The sequence below is a fragment of the Acanthopagrus latus genome, chromosome 1 (assembly GCF_904848185.1).
Source record: "Acanthopagrus latus isolate v.2019 chromosome 1, fAcaLat1.1, whole genome shotgun sequence".
In the NCBI taxonomy this organism is placed as follows: Eukaryota; Metazoa; Chordata; class Actinopteri; order Spariformes; family Sparidae; genus Acanthopagrus; species Acanthopagrus latus.
The window spans coordinates 15,089,668-15,105,997 of record NC_051039.1 but is presented as its reverse complement, the minus strand read 5'-3'; the positions used below and the strand labels follow the sequence as shown (position 1 = coordinate 15,105,997).

Genomic DNA, 16,330 nt, shown 5'->3' with positions numbered 1-16,330 from the left:
TGCTCTCTACTGTACTGTAGTCTGACAAATAAAATAAGATTTTTTTATAAATCATTTCACCACAACTCAGTCTGCTGAAGACTTTTGAAAACTGAAGCTGTGACAGCCATTTTCAGACTATGTTTTCATGTCATAGATCAAATGATTATTCTACAAAATAATACTTATTAGTTGCAGTTCTCATTTTATTTTTCAATCTCTTTAGTGATGTTTGTCTGGTATCAGCAATAATAGACATCCTCACACTGAATGACTGACTTGTGTGACTGGATTTGATCTGACTTGATTGATAAGTAGACAGATTATCTACAGGATCTATATTCAGAAGTGCAATCTAAATATCCCTTTTTGTAAATCCATTTTCTTTTTCTTTTTTTTAAATAACTCTGAAACCATTTTCTGCCGGTGTTAAACCGATCAGCTTTCTGGAACATGGATAGCACATCTCTTTATTTATGTAATAAAAAAAAAAAGACAGACACTCATGAGCAACATAGTTCTCTATTAATCCTCATGACATTTTTACAAAATTGCAATTTACAGGGACGTCAGCGCTAACTGTGGTGCTAAAGCATTTCTCTACCGTGGTCGTAGCAAAAGTAACAGTATTTTACGTCACATTATTTACAGCCTCAACACTTGAATCACAAACAGACTGCAGAGGAGATGCACTACACTCCTGTTGAGACACATGTTAATACAGAGGTGTACAGACATGATGATGGAAAGAGCAGATAATATGCATCATTTGTTCGGTACGGGGTTCTGACAGAAACATGACAGGAAGTTTAAAAAGAGGAATGGCATTTCCTAGTGTGGTAGGCGTTAACCTGTTTGGATGCGAGACAGATGAATTACCTGCAGAGGTGAAGACCGGTTTAACGGCCTCCTGATGCTCATTAAAGGATCGTTGCAAGTGCAGAGAAAGACATTAGAGTCTGTGGAGGCAAAAGGCGGCAGTTTGTTCTCCTCCTGTGGTCATCGGTCATTTCTTTCCCTTGCCTTTGCCCTTTCCTTTGCCCTTCCCAGAATCTTCCTTCTTCTCTTTCTTTGTCTCCTTCGTGGCTTTGGCCTTCTTTTGCTGCACAGAAAAACACGACAGACAACATTTAAAAATACAGAAAGATAAGAGAATAAAGTATGCAATGGTTTGCACATTTGAGGGCTCTTACTTTGATCATTGCGTCAGTTTTCAGGCTGTCTCCCTCTTCCTCAGACTGTTGCGCTTCGTTGTCCACCTCCTCTCCTCCCAACTCCGACTCCCCCCCGCCGCCACCACCACCACCACGACGGCCCTTGTTCACTACTTGAAGGGAGTACGGCGTCAGGTGCACATCTTTGTTGTAGGTCCGTGTGAATGCTGCCTTCACCTGGGAGGAGACGGACAGAAGAGGTGTCAAAAAGGCCTAAATCTGTGTTTTGTAAAGCAGCAGGATCTGCTGCATGCTGGTGGTCAGACATGTGCGTCAAGCTACACCACACCAGGAGAAATAGGCGCCGGAGAGCACAATGTATTTTTGATACACTGCGAGTTGCCATACTGGGAATTACTCAAATTCTGCATGTAGGAGCAGATAAAGTTGCTGCAAGTTTCTTCAGCCAATCAAAGTAGCCCGTACCAACCAGATACATGACATTAAAAGACCATCTCAAAAATCCAAAATACACCCCCAATCGCCTTCTGCTGACCTTGGAGTCCAGTTTGGAGTAGGGGTCTGGCTGTCCGCCCCAGACGCTGATCTCCATGATGCTGTCCACGTCTTCCTTGATGAGCTGATAGTCGTCTAGCAGCTTCACAGCTTGGGTGGCGCCCTCCGCTCCGTGCCTCTGAAGTGGGTTCAACAGCGCCTGCCGCAGGTAGTGCAGGTAGTCGAGGTTCACCGCCTGTCTGCTGCTCATCGTCCTGCAGGAACCAGACAATTAAAACACTCAAGTGTGATGTTTTGTTTGTGTAAACAGTTAAAAGACAGTGATCAAGGTCTACTCACTTTAAACCCATGTGTGAGGCCAACTCCTGGACGATGCGAGAGTGTTTAGTGGTGGAGGAGTTTTTTCCGAGCCAGCTGGGGAAGGTGGGGAAGTGACTCATGTAGCCTCTCATGAGCTCACCTGGCAGCACGCTGGCATAGATCGCCTGCAGGCGCACACATACAGACCAATACAATGAGCACAGGAGCTTGTAAATAGGCTTGTGATACAGCACGAGAGTGTTCACAATAATTAAGATATTGTATACCTGGGTGGGCAACAGCGACCAGTTCTGCCTGGAGCGGATCTGTCTGTCCACCAGGTCTCCGTCAGATATGGAGTCAGCCGTCTTGCTGAGCAACACCAGGTGAGACTTCAGATCATTACTGTGAGGAGAGAGACGTTCAGTTCGACATTGTTGGAAAAGGGCTCTTCTATTTTCTTGTCTGACTGTTAATAAAGGCGGTGATTAGCTTAGTTTAGTTCAGCATAAAGATTGGAAACAGGTGGAAACAGCAAGCTTCTCTCACCCGGCAGCCCTTGGCCGTACATGTGGATAGTTCTCTTGGACAAAGAGCGGTGCTAGCGAGTAGTCGTGGAAGAACAGGTCCGACTTGTCGATGAGGCTCATGTTGGCCGTCTCCTCCCCTGCGGCGAACACCTTCCTACAAACGTCAAATGGCCCCATCTTCATGTCTTTGCGAGCTTTGGCTGCATCAGACTTGCACTGGTCGTATGTCATCAGCTTATCTTTGGACGACCACATGCTCAGGTTGTGGATCACCTGGAGACAAAACAGCAAGCGTGGTGTGAGGAGGCGGAAGACATGACAGCAGTGTGAATCGACTTTTAAGATATTTTGTCTTTTCACCTGTCGGACGTCCTGATTGGAGGCTAGGATGATTTCGTTAAGAGCTGGGGGCGGGATCTTGATTCCCTCCTTGTAAGCGATGGACATCATGGCTCCCTGAACAGGAAAAGGGATAAAAGTGAGGGAAGAATGAGTATTTGTTTACTTAAATTTAGTAGTTTGCTGCTGCTGTTATTCTGAATTGTTATGTACCGCATACTGCTCTATAATTGGTCCACCATCTGTGTGTCTGTGTGAGTGAGCACCTTGATTTGTTCCACCCGCGGCCTCTGGAAGCGCAGATCGAAGCAGTAGTTGGCCAGTGATCTGATCTTCATGTGGTTACGATCGTTACACATGCAGATGATGGGAATCTTTGTGTTTCGGATCAGGCTGATCATCTCCTACAAGAAGACAAAGGTCAGAGGTCAGTGTCAAGAAAACATGATGTCCTCATGGTAAATCTGCATATTTCATTAAAGTACACTTAAAGTACAACAGTCCAAATATATGCATCAAACTCATCAATGCTGCTCACTATTTTTGGGACTATTTAACTTTCCTCTTTTGCTTTGGTAAAAGTTAAGAGGTATGATCAACCACCAATTTAACTTCTGTCCACACTATCATATGTTTCTTACCTGAATCCCTCCACGGTCCTCGTTGCCAGCCATGCCATCGATCTCATCCATGATCAGGACGTGTTTACTGGACACTGTTTGAGACGTGCCTACGAAACACACACCAACACACACATATTACACACAGTATTCACTTCACGAGGAACAGTATGCTTCATTAATTCTTTAAGAGAAAAGAATTTCACGTCTTTAGAGGTTAAATTTTATAGCTGCTCGACAGTTAAAACTCTATACAGCCTTTTCTCAATGATTCCTCAAGTGTACATATCAAACAATTAATCATATTACACACCAAAAAGGCATCAGTGCACTGAAACAGTAAAGCGCTCTTTCACCATATTAGCACATATCGGACAACACCGATCCTGAAAAATCTGTGATACAGTCAGCTGATGAAAATTTACCAGGTTGGTCTCTTTCTGTGCTTCTCAAGAAACAAGCCAATCATCGAAGGTTGATGTAGATTAAAATGTATAGCAGACAGAGAAACAAAAGTGAAATCACCTTTGTAGAAGTTCTCGATGCTGGTGTTGTTAAGTGACTCAGCGATGACTTCCTTCAGGCTGTTTTTGCTGCGAGTGCAGCTGGCGTTCATCTCCACATAGCTGAAGCCCAACTCCTGCAGGCCAACACACAAGACACAGTCAAAAGCAGACAGAGATCCATTTTTCCAACGGAGTCATGGATGTAGCAATCCAGACCGGCGTAAAGAGACAGAAAAAACAAAACCTGTGTGTGTGTTTTCAGACTGACCTCACAGACCAGGGCAGCTGTGGTGGTCTTCCCCACTCCCGGCGGTCCGGAGAGCAGAGCAGCTTTGAATCCTGAACCATCATCTTTACCTCCTCCAAACTTACCGAACCTTGCAGCTGCACATCAAGAAAAAGAACAAAGTGAAATATCTTTAAACAATAAATTAACTGAAACAAAAGTATCTCCGGTATTTAGTTTCTATTTCCTAAGTACTGTGCACACACATAACCTCACAACACGAACAGAGCTAAACCATCAGATACCTGCGGGCTTGGAGGCACCCCCGCTGTGATGTTTGTACCAGTTCTGCAGCCAGCGGAGCAGCTTATTGGCACAACTCTGGTCTCCCTGCTGGCCAATCACAGTCTTCAAAGAGAGCGGGCGGTACTTGTCCACCCACAGCAGACTCTCTCCAGATGGTGTTGGTGATGAAGCTGTAGGGGCTGACGATGAAGAGGAGGAGGAGAGGCCCAGCCCCCTCCGGGCTGTGTGACCTGAGCCTCTCCCAGGTGGAGTGCCACCATTTTTGGTCCTGGCAGCGTGGCCTTGAACCAGGCCGGTCTTTGAAGGGCTCGGGGTGTGAGGAGACCTGGAATTACCCTTAGAGGGAGATATCTTCTGGGCTCTGGGGGTGCTCTTTGAGGTCTTGCTAGGAGGTGTCCTGGTCTTTGAGGCTTTGCTCTGAACATATTAAACATAAAAAATATAAAAATCAATTAGAAAATCAATTTGACTGCAAAAAATGGATAGTGTTCGTGAGTCCTGTTGGACCTTAAAAATAAAAATGGAGACTGGGTTAAAATTATACCAGTGTGATGAAATGACTCTTTAACAGCGTGATTAAAAATAAAAATATGAGCGCTGACCTCAGCCTCTGCAGCAATCTCGTATTTGGACTTTTTTCCCGGTTTGGTTCTGATCAGCTCCAACAGACCATCCTCATCCAGGATCGTGGTGCCGAAACTCTCCGCCTGCTCACAGCCCATTGTACAAACAAAAACACTCACTGTATCTGATGGATGGCTACAGGATATAGTGTAGCTGCTTGATACTTCTTTAATTATTCTTTGGAGCCTGTACATACATTGTCCTGTCATCACCATTACATTAAAAGCTTATCCTACATATCTCATCATATATCATATCTGATCACTTTTGTTGACCTGGATGCGGGTATACCATTATACAGTATAAGTTGCTTATTTACATTATTGTTCCAAAACACATCGTCCGACGAATGCAGTTATTAGACCTACAGAGAAGTTTCATATATCAATGTGTGTACTATAATTTGACTCAGTTTACTACTTTACAAACGCACTACATTAAGATATTTTATGAGCTATTCCTGTCTCTTTTTCTTTTAAAAGGAAGAATGAATTTCAACATCACAAAGTCACGTAAGAGTGAGAATATCTCTCTTTCAATCTCGAGTGCTGCTTTAACAGAGACAGACGGGAGAGTATTTACGCATCAACATCAAGTCACCCACGCCATAAAATCATGTCAGAAAAGGGACGAAAATGACCATGTCCACTGGGGTGTTTATTTCGATAAGAGTGAAAACTGAAAGACCAGATGTTGCTGGCTGATAGCAGGTCAGTCACCTTCTCGAGCTTCGAGACTCCGCTGTCTCTGCCCTGCACCAGGTAGGTCGTCTTCTTGCTGATACTAACAGTCACCTTGCCTCCATAACGCTCAATGAGGGATTTGACATCGTCCCTCTCCATGGACTCCAGGACCCCTGTCACCACAAACACACAGCCCTCCAGACAGTTCTCTTGACCCTGGACAGACACACAGACACACCATACACTTAGTGATTAAACAAGATAAGATGGACGTCAGCTAAATAAAGGGGTTTTTTCTGTGTTACCTGTGGAATTTCCTTGGAGCCCAGAGCTCTTGGCCCGTCTCTGTTGAGGTAGTTCCTGTAAGCAGAAGTGTTAAACTTCTTCTTCTCTGCGTCATCAGGACTCGTACTTGTGCTCTGATTTAGAGACAGGGAGGAGAACATTCGCTGTGTTCTTAAATTTGTTTTTCACTTGATTCTACTTTGTGTTTCTATTTCTCTGTTCCTTCTGGGGCCTATACCTTTATTGATACAGCTGAACATGACATTGCCAATCTACATTATAGCAGACAGATGAGGCATCCAACCTGCTCACCTCTGGTTTCTTGGGAGAAATTTTAACTGCCGTGGGCGTGGTTCCTGTTTTAGGTGTGAACTTCATGTCTGAGATCGAAGTGACAGGCTCCTTTTTGGGAGAGATTTTAATTTTAGCAGGTGAAAGTGGTGTTTTGCTCTTCTGCCCTTCATTTCTCTCTTCATCTCTTTTCTTCATCATGGCCAGTTTGGAGCTGGTTTTGACGGGAGCTTGGTTCTTCTTAGGAGACGGACTAATCACATCCTCCAGCGCGCCGCCCCTTTGATTGGTCTTTGACAGGCTGCTCTTGCTGGTAGCAGCGGAGTCTGTACTGCTCTTTTTGGGAAGTTCGGCAGGGGCTGGTTTTTCATCTGAGCCTTTACGAGCCTGGATAGGGACCGCACATAAACAATTACTTTTGACATTCACTAACATTGAAAGTGAATGTGTCTTTTTGTTGTCATTTTGTTTTATAATAACCTTTTTCGCTTGAGGCTCTTCATCCAGCATGGCCAGTGTTCTGGCAAACTCCTCATCCTCATGGACCTGCTTCTCCAGCTAAGGCAAGTCAGAGTGAAGAAGAAACATGAGAAAAGCAGAGGGCAAGCTCAACTATTAACTACAAATAGCACCAGCATGAAAACATTTTTTATAAAAGAGACACATTTTGTCACATTTTCTGTATTGCTCCTTGGATTTTTACATTCAAGTTTCAAGGAAAAATTAATTAACCACTCAGAATTTCAGTAAATCATTGAGATTGAGAATCATCAAGATTCATGAAATTCAAAACCATTTCAAAGCTTTAGAGGCAAACTTTTAAAGTTAGTTTATTTATAGATTTTTTTTTTTTCATAGAAACGTTGATTTGCCTAGAAATAAAAAATGGCCATTACAATCTCAAAAGGCCCAACACTGTGTACGAAACTGCATGTTTTATCTAACAGCGTACAACAGATATAGAGAAGATAATCACTATTACAAAGAACAAACAGCCTACCTCCATCTCCTCATCCATCTGCAGCGCTCTGGCAATTTGCTCGTCACTCAGATCATCTGTGTCCTGAGTCGGCTGAGGAGAAGATGAGTTTAAGTCAGTTTGTTCTAAGAACCCTTTTTGATACTTGCTTAAAAAAGGATGAAAAACAGCTCACAAGAAGAGTGAAAACGGGAAGAAATCCCTCTGTACTTACAGCCTTTCGTTTGGTGCTGGCTACGAGCTTCTTATCCGAGCGCTGAATGGCTGTGCTGCCAAAATAGTCGAGCACTGAGGTCGGGGTTTGTTTGGGCTGAGGAGGCGGGGCCGTCTTAGGGGTGACAGGAGACTTGACTGCAGTTTTCCCCTGGGTGGATGTTGGTCTGACAGGAGACTTCAGACTTTCTTTGGCCCCTCCGCTTGCTGCATCTGACTTTGTCTGTTTTGCTGTGCCGTTCTGCTTGGGTTTGGACGCTTTCTTCAAGGTCTGAAAGTTGTCACTGTCTGAATCTACAAACACATGATAAATATCCTCTCAACACAAATTTTCCATCAATTAAACATGAACATCATGCCTCATGTTCGATCTTTTTACAAATCAGTTTGAGTCTCTGATATTTTAAACATGACCACATGTTTGCCTGTTCCACTTATATTTAGATTTCTGAAATGTATCCTTAATATCAAAAAAACATTTGTTTTTTATATGAGCTGTACAAGTGAACTGATTGACTAAACATGGCAAATATCTAATTAGAGAAATCCTGAGCATAGATATATTTAAAATAAATGTTTCCTTTTGCAGTCATTATGATTAATGGGACAATCACAACATGGATCTGTGATACGACGATAAACCAAAGTCCCATTACCTGTTTCAGAGACATACTGCACAGGATCTTTTTTGGGAGGGGGCTCTGTCTTGTTCATCTTCTGTTTCGCTTTGGGGGATTTCTTTGACTTCTTCACATCCTCATCCTCTGAGTCTGGAGGGACAGAAATAGAAAATGTGCCAAGAAAAAAAAAAAGGCAAGCAGGATGAGAACCAGCAAATCCAGCTGTCATTTGTATCAAAAAGTTCAGTTTGTGCTTCTAACGGAGCTAAGCATCTCATTCTTCTCCTTTTATAAAAACATAAGGTTACTTAATACTTACAGCTATCATAAAAGACACAGAGTTCCTCAAAACTCATATAACTATCTGAATAAAAATGTTTTTAAATCAAATCATTAAAAAAAGATGTCCAACTTATCTCCAAGTTTGAACTCTATTTCCTATTCTAAAGAAAGCTGGAAAGGATATATCTCCTTGCTCATTTTGCACTTTATTAATCACGCTTTAAACTTTTACTATTGTCTGAATTTTACAATACTTACAAATTACCTGTGTAAAGGAGAAAAGAGGTGTGTCATTTCCTGTTTTAATTTGGACTGAAAAATAGATATATAAAAGAATCTTGCAGCAGCCAGATGGACAGAAGAGGATTTGTTAGCTCTGAGAAACAAACTGAGGCAAATCACAAACTAAGAGTCGTGGTGAGGGGGAATCACATAGTAGCATGAAATGACACAAACCTGATTCTATGACTGCGTGCTTCTTTCGTTTTTTCTCACCATCCTTGCGTTTCTCCTCTGACTTGGAGCTTTTTACCTGCAGCACATAAAACCACGATAAAATCTGATGAATAAGTTGATGAAACAGAGGAAATACTACACGAAAGAGGGCAGAAGATGAGCCTATCTCATGCCTTGGCGGTCTCTTTCTTCTTTTTCACTTCCTCGTCTGAAGAGAGGGGGTTCTTCTTTCTCGTCGTCTTCTCCTCTGTTTTGATGTTTCCATTTGAGGCTGGTTTCTGCACAGCAGGCTTGGCTACAGTCGGCTGAAAGAACCGCCTGATGTCCTGCACACACACACACACACACACACACACACACACACACACACACACACACACCATATATGACATGTTAATCTAATTAGAAAATCGCAGCAAGCATGTCAATTGTGTATGATACGTACAATCCTGCACTAGTATACCTATAAAGTTACTGCAAATTATTGGACTTGTCTGGACATTTCACTTTCTAACAATGAAAATGTGCATCATTTTAGCTAAACTTCATTAACAAAGCAGCACTCAAATGTCAACCATTACACGATAACAGAGCAAAATTTGATCATCTTTCGCTTCTCGCTGAACAGTATTTTGACAACTTTGTCCTCTTTAGCTGTAGCTAACACTGCCCACTTGACGGGCACCAGCGCGCAGCTTTAACACGATAACAGGATTATTTTCGCTTTATTTAACCCCTTTGTTTACATACACAACTCGTCGTCGGAGCGAATATGTGGCTTGGAATTCGTAACATACCATTATGCAGAGCTTTTCTCGCTGTTTATAGTCAGTTAAGATGTCAGAGAAGTGATGAAAACGTTCAACTCCTTGGCGCGAAGCAGGATTGCTGCTGTCGCCAGGAGATGACGCACGCCCGGGAAATCGGCGTGCGTCTGTACGTCACTCCGCTCTGCGTGCACCTGCTTATATTAATACAAAAAACAAGAAAGAAAGAAGAGCAACAAAGACATCAACCAGACCATGAGTACATGAGCGTTTCATGTAGAGATAGAAAGAGATGTGACTCGTGTTATCCCAGCATGATTTGACAGCGTTACAAAAGCATCTTGTGATGTCACAAAGTGCCTGACTTTGTTCATATTTGGCGGACCCTGCCACCTCATATTATTTTCCTCTGACATCAGCTTGTTTATTCAGCTGTGGGAAATATAAATATTTACGACTTTGACTGATTACCCCATTAATATTGTTAATTCTGTGAAAATTCTGAGCTTAACTTTCTTCTCCAAAGTTACTTAGTGGCACTTAATAGCATCATAAATGTTCAATGGGTTGAAGTCAGGTGATGCTGGAGGACTCTTTGGTCTTCTTTCATCTTCAAACTGTTTCTTTCAAAGTTCTGGTGTGTTAAGATTATCCTTCTCCACAAAGTTCAAACCGGAGGGTGAAGCATGTCTCTGAAGAATGGAGTGGTACTTCACCTTGGTCAAGTCAATTTCTGTGGTGTCCAAGTCCTGAGGAGGCAAAACAGCCCCAGACTTGAGTCTTCCTACTACATCTCACTGTGGAATCTCTCTCCTTTGATTGATTTCCTGATTGTATCCATGTTTACAATGTTAGATCTCCCCCATTTTTGATCCCATCTGTACACTCACAGGTCTCTTCAATGATGTCAATATCATGGAGTGCATGATGCACATCTTTGCAAAATGTCTAGTAATGTGTGCAGGTTCAAGATTATCAAGCAACAACCATCTGTTAAGATGCCTGGCCTTTAACTATGTGCTTGGCTGTTATGAACAAAAGGCAGAACAGGCAAGATGGACAAAAAGTTGTCTCAATTTATTTCATTCAGACCTACAGCCACGTGAATCAAATAAGGAATCAGAGGACAGATTAAATGAAAAGATGGTGAATTTATTGGTCAAAACAAGACATGGTGAACATTTATTCAACATCTTGCTCCACCACAGTGGTCCTCTCGCTGATGTAGATGCCATCAAGGAACTTCCTGATGTCCTTCTTTCTGACTGTGGTGGCCTGTTGGATCAAAGCCGCTAAAAAAAAAGAAAAAAGAGAAAAAAAAAAAAGGACAGTGAGAAGGCTGAGAGCTGATCACACGCAACAGGAAAACATTAGCACAAGCTTAATTATTGTGGCTTGATAACTTGACATTGATGCTATTAAACACAAGTTTTACCTTTACATCAAGTTGATACTTGATGTAAAGGTAAAATTCTGTCAGTTCATTTCCACTAATTTTTGAATGTCACATCTATGTCACGATCATTACACACAAGATTCATAACCATCTTCACAAGATGACTTTCAAAGTCATCTTAAAGCATCGAAAAACTGCAACAGAAACTAGATTACACTAAATCATTAATGGAACTTTTCATTTTGTTCATGATAAACTTAATATCTTTACATTTAACCCTGATTAAAGTGAAACTGGTTCTAGCTTCATACATTTAGTTTAGATGCTTTTCCTTTTTATGCAAACAAATTCTCAGTTATGAATCATGAGTAAGCTCAAAAGAGCAGTTTAGACTTCAGAAAATTATAACTGGCTTTTTATAAACAATTTCTCCTCCTTGACAATTAAATCATCATTAACATATTGCTAAGCTCCAACACATGTTAATATATATCTGGTCGCACAAGGTTGTGCAGAACAAAAATTGCAGATAACACTGGAGCAATGACAAAAAGACAAATGCCTTTGTATCACAGGCAAAACATGCAAAGCAGCAAGAACATGCAACCAAATAGGCCATGAGGACGGCAGAGACGGCATTGTCTAACCTCTATACGAGTGCAGGTGCAACTTTTACTGTTCAGCCTCCACTACTGTTCCCTTCTCAGACACGTAAATACCGTCCAAGAACTTTCTGATATCCTTATTTTTGACTGTGGTGGCCTGTTGGATCAGAGCAGCTGGAACAGAGAGAGGTTGGGAAAATGAGCAACACGTCACATCACCACAATCATTACAGAGGAGGTTGAAGGAAAGACACAGGAGAGGAGAGTGCTATAGATGTACTGCAGTTAGATGTACAAAGATAGTGACAGGTTTGTAGTTTTGGCTCTAGCTCACATTTGAAATGGATTTAGTTTCATATAAATAAGGCTTTATTTTAATACACAACCCCACATCTTTGAGGCAGCCAAACTGTATTGGGCAAAAACAAAATATGGTAAATATTTGCAAAATTCTCTGTCAAAGTCTGCGAGATACAAACAAGCCATTTCTTTTGTAGTGATGCTAGAAAAGAAATGTTCTGCTGGCACTTAAACTGAAAGGAAGCAGTCTTAATTATTTAATTCTTCATCCAATGTGCTGAAGTACAGAGCCAAAACAAAGACAGATGTCACTGTCCTACTTAGTACCAATGGAAACAAGGGGAGTTGGGTTGACATCAAAACCTACAGATTTGTCAGTAAAAACTAAAATGGGTTTTGTTGTACATTACATTGGAGAATAAAAGGTACGTGATATCAATCCTGACATTATAGGTAAGAGTCAGTGGGGTGCGGGAGATGACAAAACATTTTGTTGAACATTTTTTGATAAACAGAAAAGTGAATTTGTGTTCATTTATGGCTGACCTGTACCCTTCACCATTGTCTATCCAGAATTCACTACATCACTTGGTGCGAGAAGTGCTCACAGAATACATGTAGCTGTTGACAGGGAGGCTACAAGTGGATTTTGCTTAAATTTAAACTATAACAAGCCTATAAAGTTTGGGAACCACTGACGCCATTTATCTCTAATCACTGTGATGTGAGTCACAACATCTGATAGAGACAAAACTCAAATCACCACTAAATGCAACATTGAGTGGTATTACTTTACAGTATATGACAGGAAGCGTGATACTGTCCTGTCATAGTAGCAGAGGAGTGTCAAACCCATGTCGACAGTTAGGGGGAATATTCTGTTCTTTCCATAATACAGGAGGAGGACATGAACACAGGGTTTGAGGATTAACTACAACAACATGGGACTGATGAAAACCTAGCAGCACAGACTGTGGACAACAAAGTGCTGCAGAAATGTCTACAGGGAGCAGCCCTCTGCCAATCACGTCACCAACAGCTTTCCTGTTGTCTGTTTACCTTTTCGTTTGATAGAATTAAAAAGCATTTTTACTTAAAGTGGCGCTGTGTTATGAATGCTTCCTCTCTAATGTGGAGAAAAAGGACAGTCATGTAGAATAGCTATAGAGAAAAAGGTGCACAGCGTACCCGAGTTTGACACCAGCTCAATGTCGTTACCCTCCAGCACCAGCTCATCCTTCTGGGCAGCAGAGACGGCACAGTTCACACCTGGAGGACAGAATTTTTTATTTTTATTTTTTTTTTTAAGTCAGGCATAGACTAGGCAGCCTACACTGCAGCTGGGTCCTCAATGGGTCCTTAGCTGTTCACAAAGCACTTTGAAGCATTCCTACTCCCAGTCGCGTTGCATATGCATCCATCAGGTAAATGTTACTTGTTCTTATTTGCTAACCAAATTAAGGATGTCTAGTTCTCATGTACAGCCCTTCATGTAAGAATGTTTAATTGCTATTGATGATGAAATCAAAGTGGATTTAAACTGAAAGTGGACTGACATGAATAGAAGAAAAGTGAGCTGTCCCGCACAACTCTCAATAGCAGCAAGGCCATTTCAGGTTTGGACAGGTGCTGAAAAAGAAGAAAAAAAAACAAACAAACAAACTTAACACTCACCACTCCTCATTCGGACACGGCGGATGTACTTCTCCCCCAGAAAGTTCCTGATCTCCACCATAGTTCCATTCTCCTGAATGACGACGTTGATGGGGAAATGGGCATACACAGATCGCATTTTGTAGCGGAAACCCTGCAGTCAGACAAGAGGCGAGAGAGGCAATGAGCCACACATAGAATGAATTGTTCTCCAAACAATAACTTGCTGTACGGCTTTACAGCCACACAACAGAAATCATGACAACAAAATCCTACGCAGTCATAGAGCTTATTGTATCAGACAGCTGCTAAAAGGTAGCCATTTCCAGTGAGGTGAACTGGAGTCTTACCAAAGTGACTCCCTTGATCATGTTCTGAACGTGGCTGCAGATGGTGCGGACTGTGGCCAGCTCCTTCCTGTTACCCCACCATTTATCCACACGAAGCTGAGGAGGACAGCAGAATGGTTAACATCATTTTAATCACAGTGCACAAAACCTGAGGCAACTGATTAATGTATCGGCCAATTGCCAAGTCATTTGCTTTTGGAACCACGTGGACAGCAACTGCTCTGATTCAACATACGAAGTCTGAGAAGGTTGGCTGCTGGCTGTCTGAGCCGTTGGATTCTCTGGTTGTGTGCTAGCTGTATGACCATTCTGATTGGCGGTGTGCTAGTGAATCGGCAGCACATCAAAGCGGTATGTTCAATGCAAGTTTTCTGCATAACGGGTCAGACAAGAGGCAACGGAGTGGTCGGATAAAGGCAGTTGGCCATAGGTTTGCGTCTAGGCGGTGTGTGGGCCTTTAATTTTGCATCACCTCAACAAGTAGAGAAGCTGACAATCTCATAAATTAAAGAGTCCAGGATTGTTTTTATCCTCAGCAGCCTACATTCAGCTCTGAGTCGGAACGTTTCAAATTCACTCTTAAGGATATCCATCTTAAAAACTCCAAACAGCTCAAAAAAGACAGATCCCAATTCAAAACATGTATCCTTCCAATAGAACGCCTTTCAAGTGCTGTAACACCACTGTTAAACCAGCTGGTTGTTTACTTTTAGGGCTGTTCAAACTTCATATTACAGATTTTGGCACAGTGGATGACGGACCCCTCACACGAACCAGGTATCGGTCGAGAAATGTTTTCATACTTCAACAACACTTCAATTCGTAACAACTTTCAACTTACAAAATTCTGTCATGACTCGATAGTAAGCAAAGATGGAGTTCTTGTCTTTTTTGGATGTACGCATAACATGAAAAACTCGGAACACATATCCATACATTAGCTTGTTTTGCACAGCATTTCAAGCCTTGCGCCTTACCTTCTTCTGTTTCTTGCCCAGAAGACTGAGTTCCAGGTTGATGTGGTTGAACTCCCTGACGAGTTTGCCACGGGGCCCCTTGACAATCACTGTCCGGCCCTTCAACCTCACCTCGACTGAACCACCACACAGCAAGAAGAAGAGACAAAAACACGTCTGGGGTAAGAAGCCACACTCAGCAGATGTAGGTACATGCAGATGTAGGTAGGTAGAACAGATGGTTCAGGATAATCTGTAATAATCACCAGTTTCTTACCATTGTCGGGGATATCGACAGTCTGACTGCTGAGAATGGTCTTCATTCTGAAGAGACAGAAACAAAGTTTGAATTAATGCTCTGAAGCATCCTGTGATTGTGTGACATTTATTTTTCATCGCTAGCTATGATGGCATACAGACTTATTCTGCGCTGATCGAACATCATCGCAAAGCTTCAGCGCAACATTTAATATTCGTCTTAAAACATGTTTCTAACAAGGGTAGATTTAGTAATAAGTAATGATTAATATGTAATTTAGTGCCTAGCATGGGCAACCGGTCACTGCTATCGTAAACTGCCACAGCTAGCATGGGTGCAAATGCAAATGGAGACCGACATGCCACAGTGAGGTGAAGTGACCAATGTTTTACAATTTATGGATAAAATTATCCAACATATAGATGGACTTGATTATTTATGCCAATATACTGGAATAATTCAATTCAATAAGCTCAACCCATTGCGGCCTTTAGCACGAACACAGTCGCGACCTCGGGCCTCACTAATAGCAATCAGTGGCCAAACAACTTACGAATTTCCTAACAAACCCAAAATACAGCACGTGTAATGAAAGACAATATTATCCACAAACAATGGTGCAAAATTAAGCCCAACTAGTGTTTAATTGACTCGGATGGAATTAGATAAGACCCGAGCAGTATTTCTCTCGCCTATCCTCACCTCGCCGGTAGCAGAGGAAAGGAGGAACAAACGACGTCACGACGCAGATGTAGAGCACGTACGTGACGTCGTCAGTCGCGACCAGACAATCGAGGAATTTTACGACGTACACATTTAACTTATACAGTTAGTAATGTCGTTTCTTACCTCGAACAGAGATTTAGAAATCTGCTACACAATAGCTGTAAAATCGGGAACGAATTCCACCTTCCGCAAATTTGTTTTTACGTTTTTTTTTAATCCTCTATATCATCTCTGCCGCGTTCACGTCATATCGTAAATAGCAACTTCGATCAGCCGAGTGGGAAAAAACGTTCGTATCAGCTTTGTATATCCGAGTCCTTGATATAAAGAAAGGTATACGGTAAATTTATGGATGGTTTAAAAAAAAAAAAAAAGACATAGAGTTTGAGTCATGCAACATCTTTTTTTA

General features: G+C 42.0%; 2 protein-coding genes across 2 annotated transcripts; both read right to left on the bottom strand.

Annotated features, from left to right (window-relative positions):
- Positions 1 to 431: 431 nt before the first annotated feature.
- On the bottom strand, positions 432 to 9,864 carry rfc1 (replication factor C (activator 1) 1). The gene is made up of 23 exons (XM_037102700.1): positions 9,707 to 9,864; positions 9,083 to 9,235; positions 8,910 to 8,985; positions 8,208 to 8,321; positions 7,553 to 7,845; positions 7,360 to 7,431; positions 6,840 to 6,917; positions 6,381 to 6,746; positions 6,089 to 6,202; positions 5,820 to 5,999; positions 5,079 to 5,183; positions 4,476 to 4,893; positions 4,213 to 4,328; positions 3,964 to 4,078; positions 3,460 to 3,548; positions 3,085 to 3,222; positions 2,840 to 2,935; positions 2,499 to 2,752; positions 2,237 to 2,354; positions 1,989 to 2,134; positions 1,690 to 1,903; positions 1,173 to 1,370; positions 432 to 1,081 (listed from the first exon to the last, which is right to left on the bottom strand). The coding sequence occupies exons 1-23, from the start codon at positions 9,707 to 9,709 to the stop codon at positions 986 to 988; spliced, it is 3,552 nt and encodes a 1,183-aa protein (XP_036958595.1). The 5' UTR covers positions 9,710 to 9,864; the 3' UTR covers positions 432 to 985.
- Positions 9,865 to 10,807: 943 nt separating this feature from the next.
- rpl9 (ribosomal protein L9) lies at positions 10,808 to 15,922 on the bottom strand. The gene is made up of 8 exons (XM_037095502.1): positions 15,898 to 15,922; positions 15,214 to 15,260; positions 14,958 to 15,073; positions 13,981 to 14,076; positions 13,652 to 13,784; positions 13,166 to 13,246; positions 11,720 to 11,851; positions 10,808 to 10,968 (listed from the first exon to the last, which is right to left on the bottom strand). Exons 2-7 carry the CDS (start codon positions 15,257 to 15,259, stop codon positions 11,745 to 11,747), a joined length of 579 nt encoding a protein of 192 aa, XP_036951397.1. The 5' UTR covers position 15,260; positions 15,898 to 15,922; the 3' UTR covers positions 10,808 to 10,968; positions 11,720 to 11,744.
- Between the last annotated feature and the right edge of the window lie 408 nt (positions 15,923 to 16,330).

Bases quoted from the DNA above. Each gene is read 5' to 3' on its own strand.
- rfc1 (XM_037102700.1), bottom strand. The intron at 7,432-7,552 runs GTAAGTACAGAG...TCTTCTCCTCAG, and splicing joins CCAGCACCAAACGAAAGGCT to CCGACTCAGGACACAGATGA. The intron at 1,904-1,988 runs GTGAGTAGACCT...TGGTTCCTGCAG, and splicing joins GCCTCACACATGGGTTTAAA to GACGATGAGCAGCAGACAGG.
- rpl9 (XM_037095502.1), bottom strand. From the start codon at position 15,259: ATGAAGACCATTCTCAGCAGTCAGACTGTCGATATCCCCGACAATG. The intron at 15,074-15,213 runs GTAAGAAACTGG...GTGGTGGTTCAG, and splicing joins TGTCGATATCCCCGACAATG to TCGAGGTGAGGTTGAAGGGC. The intron at 14,077-14,957 runs GTAAGGCGCAAG...TGTCCTCCTCAG, and splicing joins TGGGCAAGAAACAGAAGAAG to CTTCGTGTGGATAAATGGTG.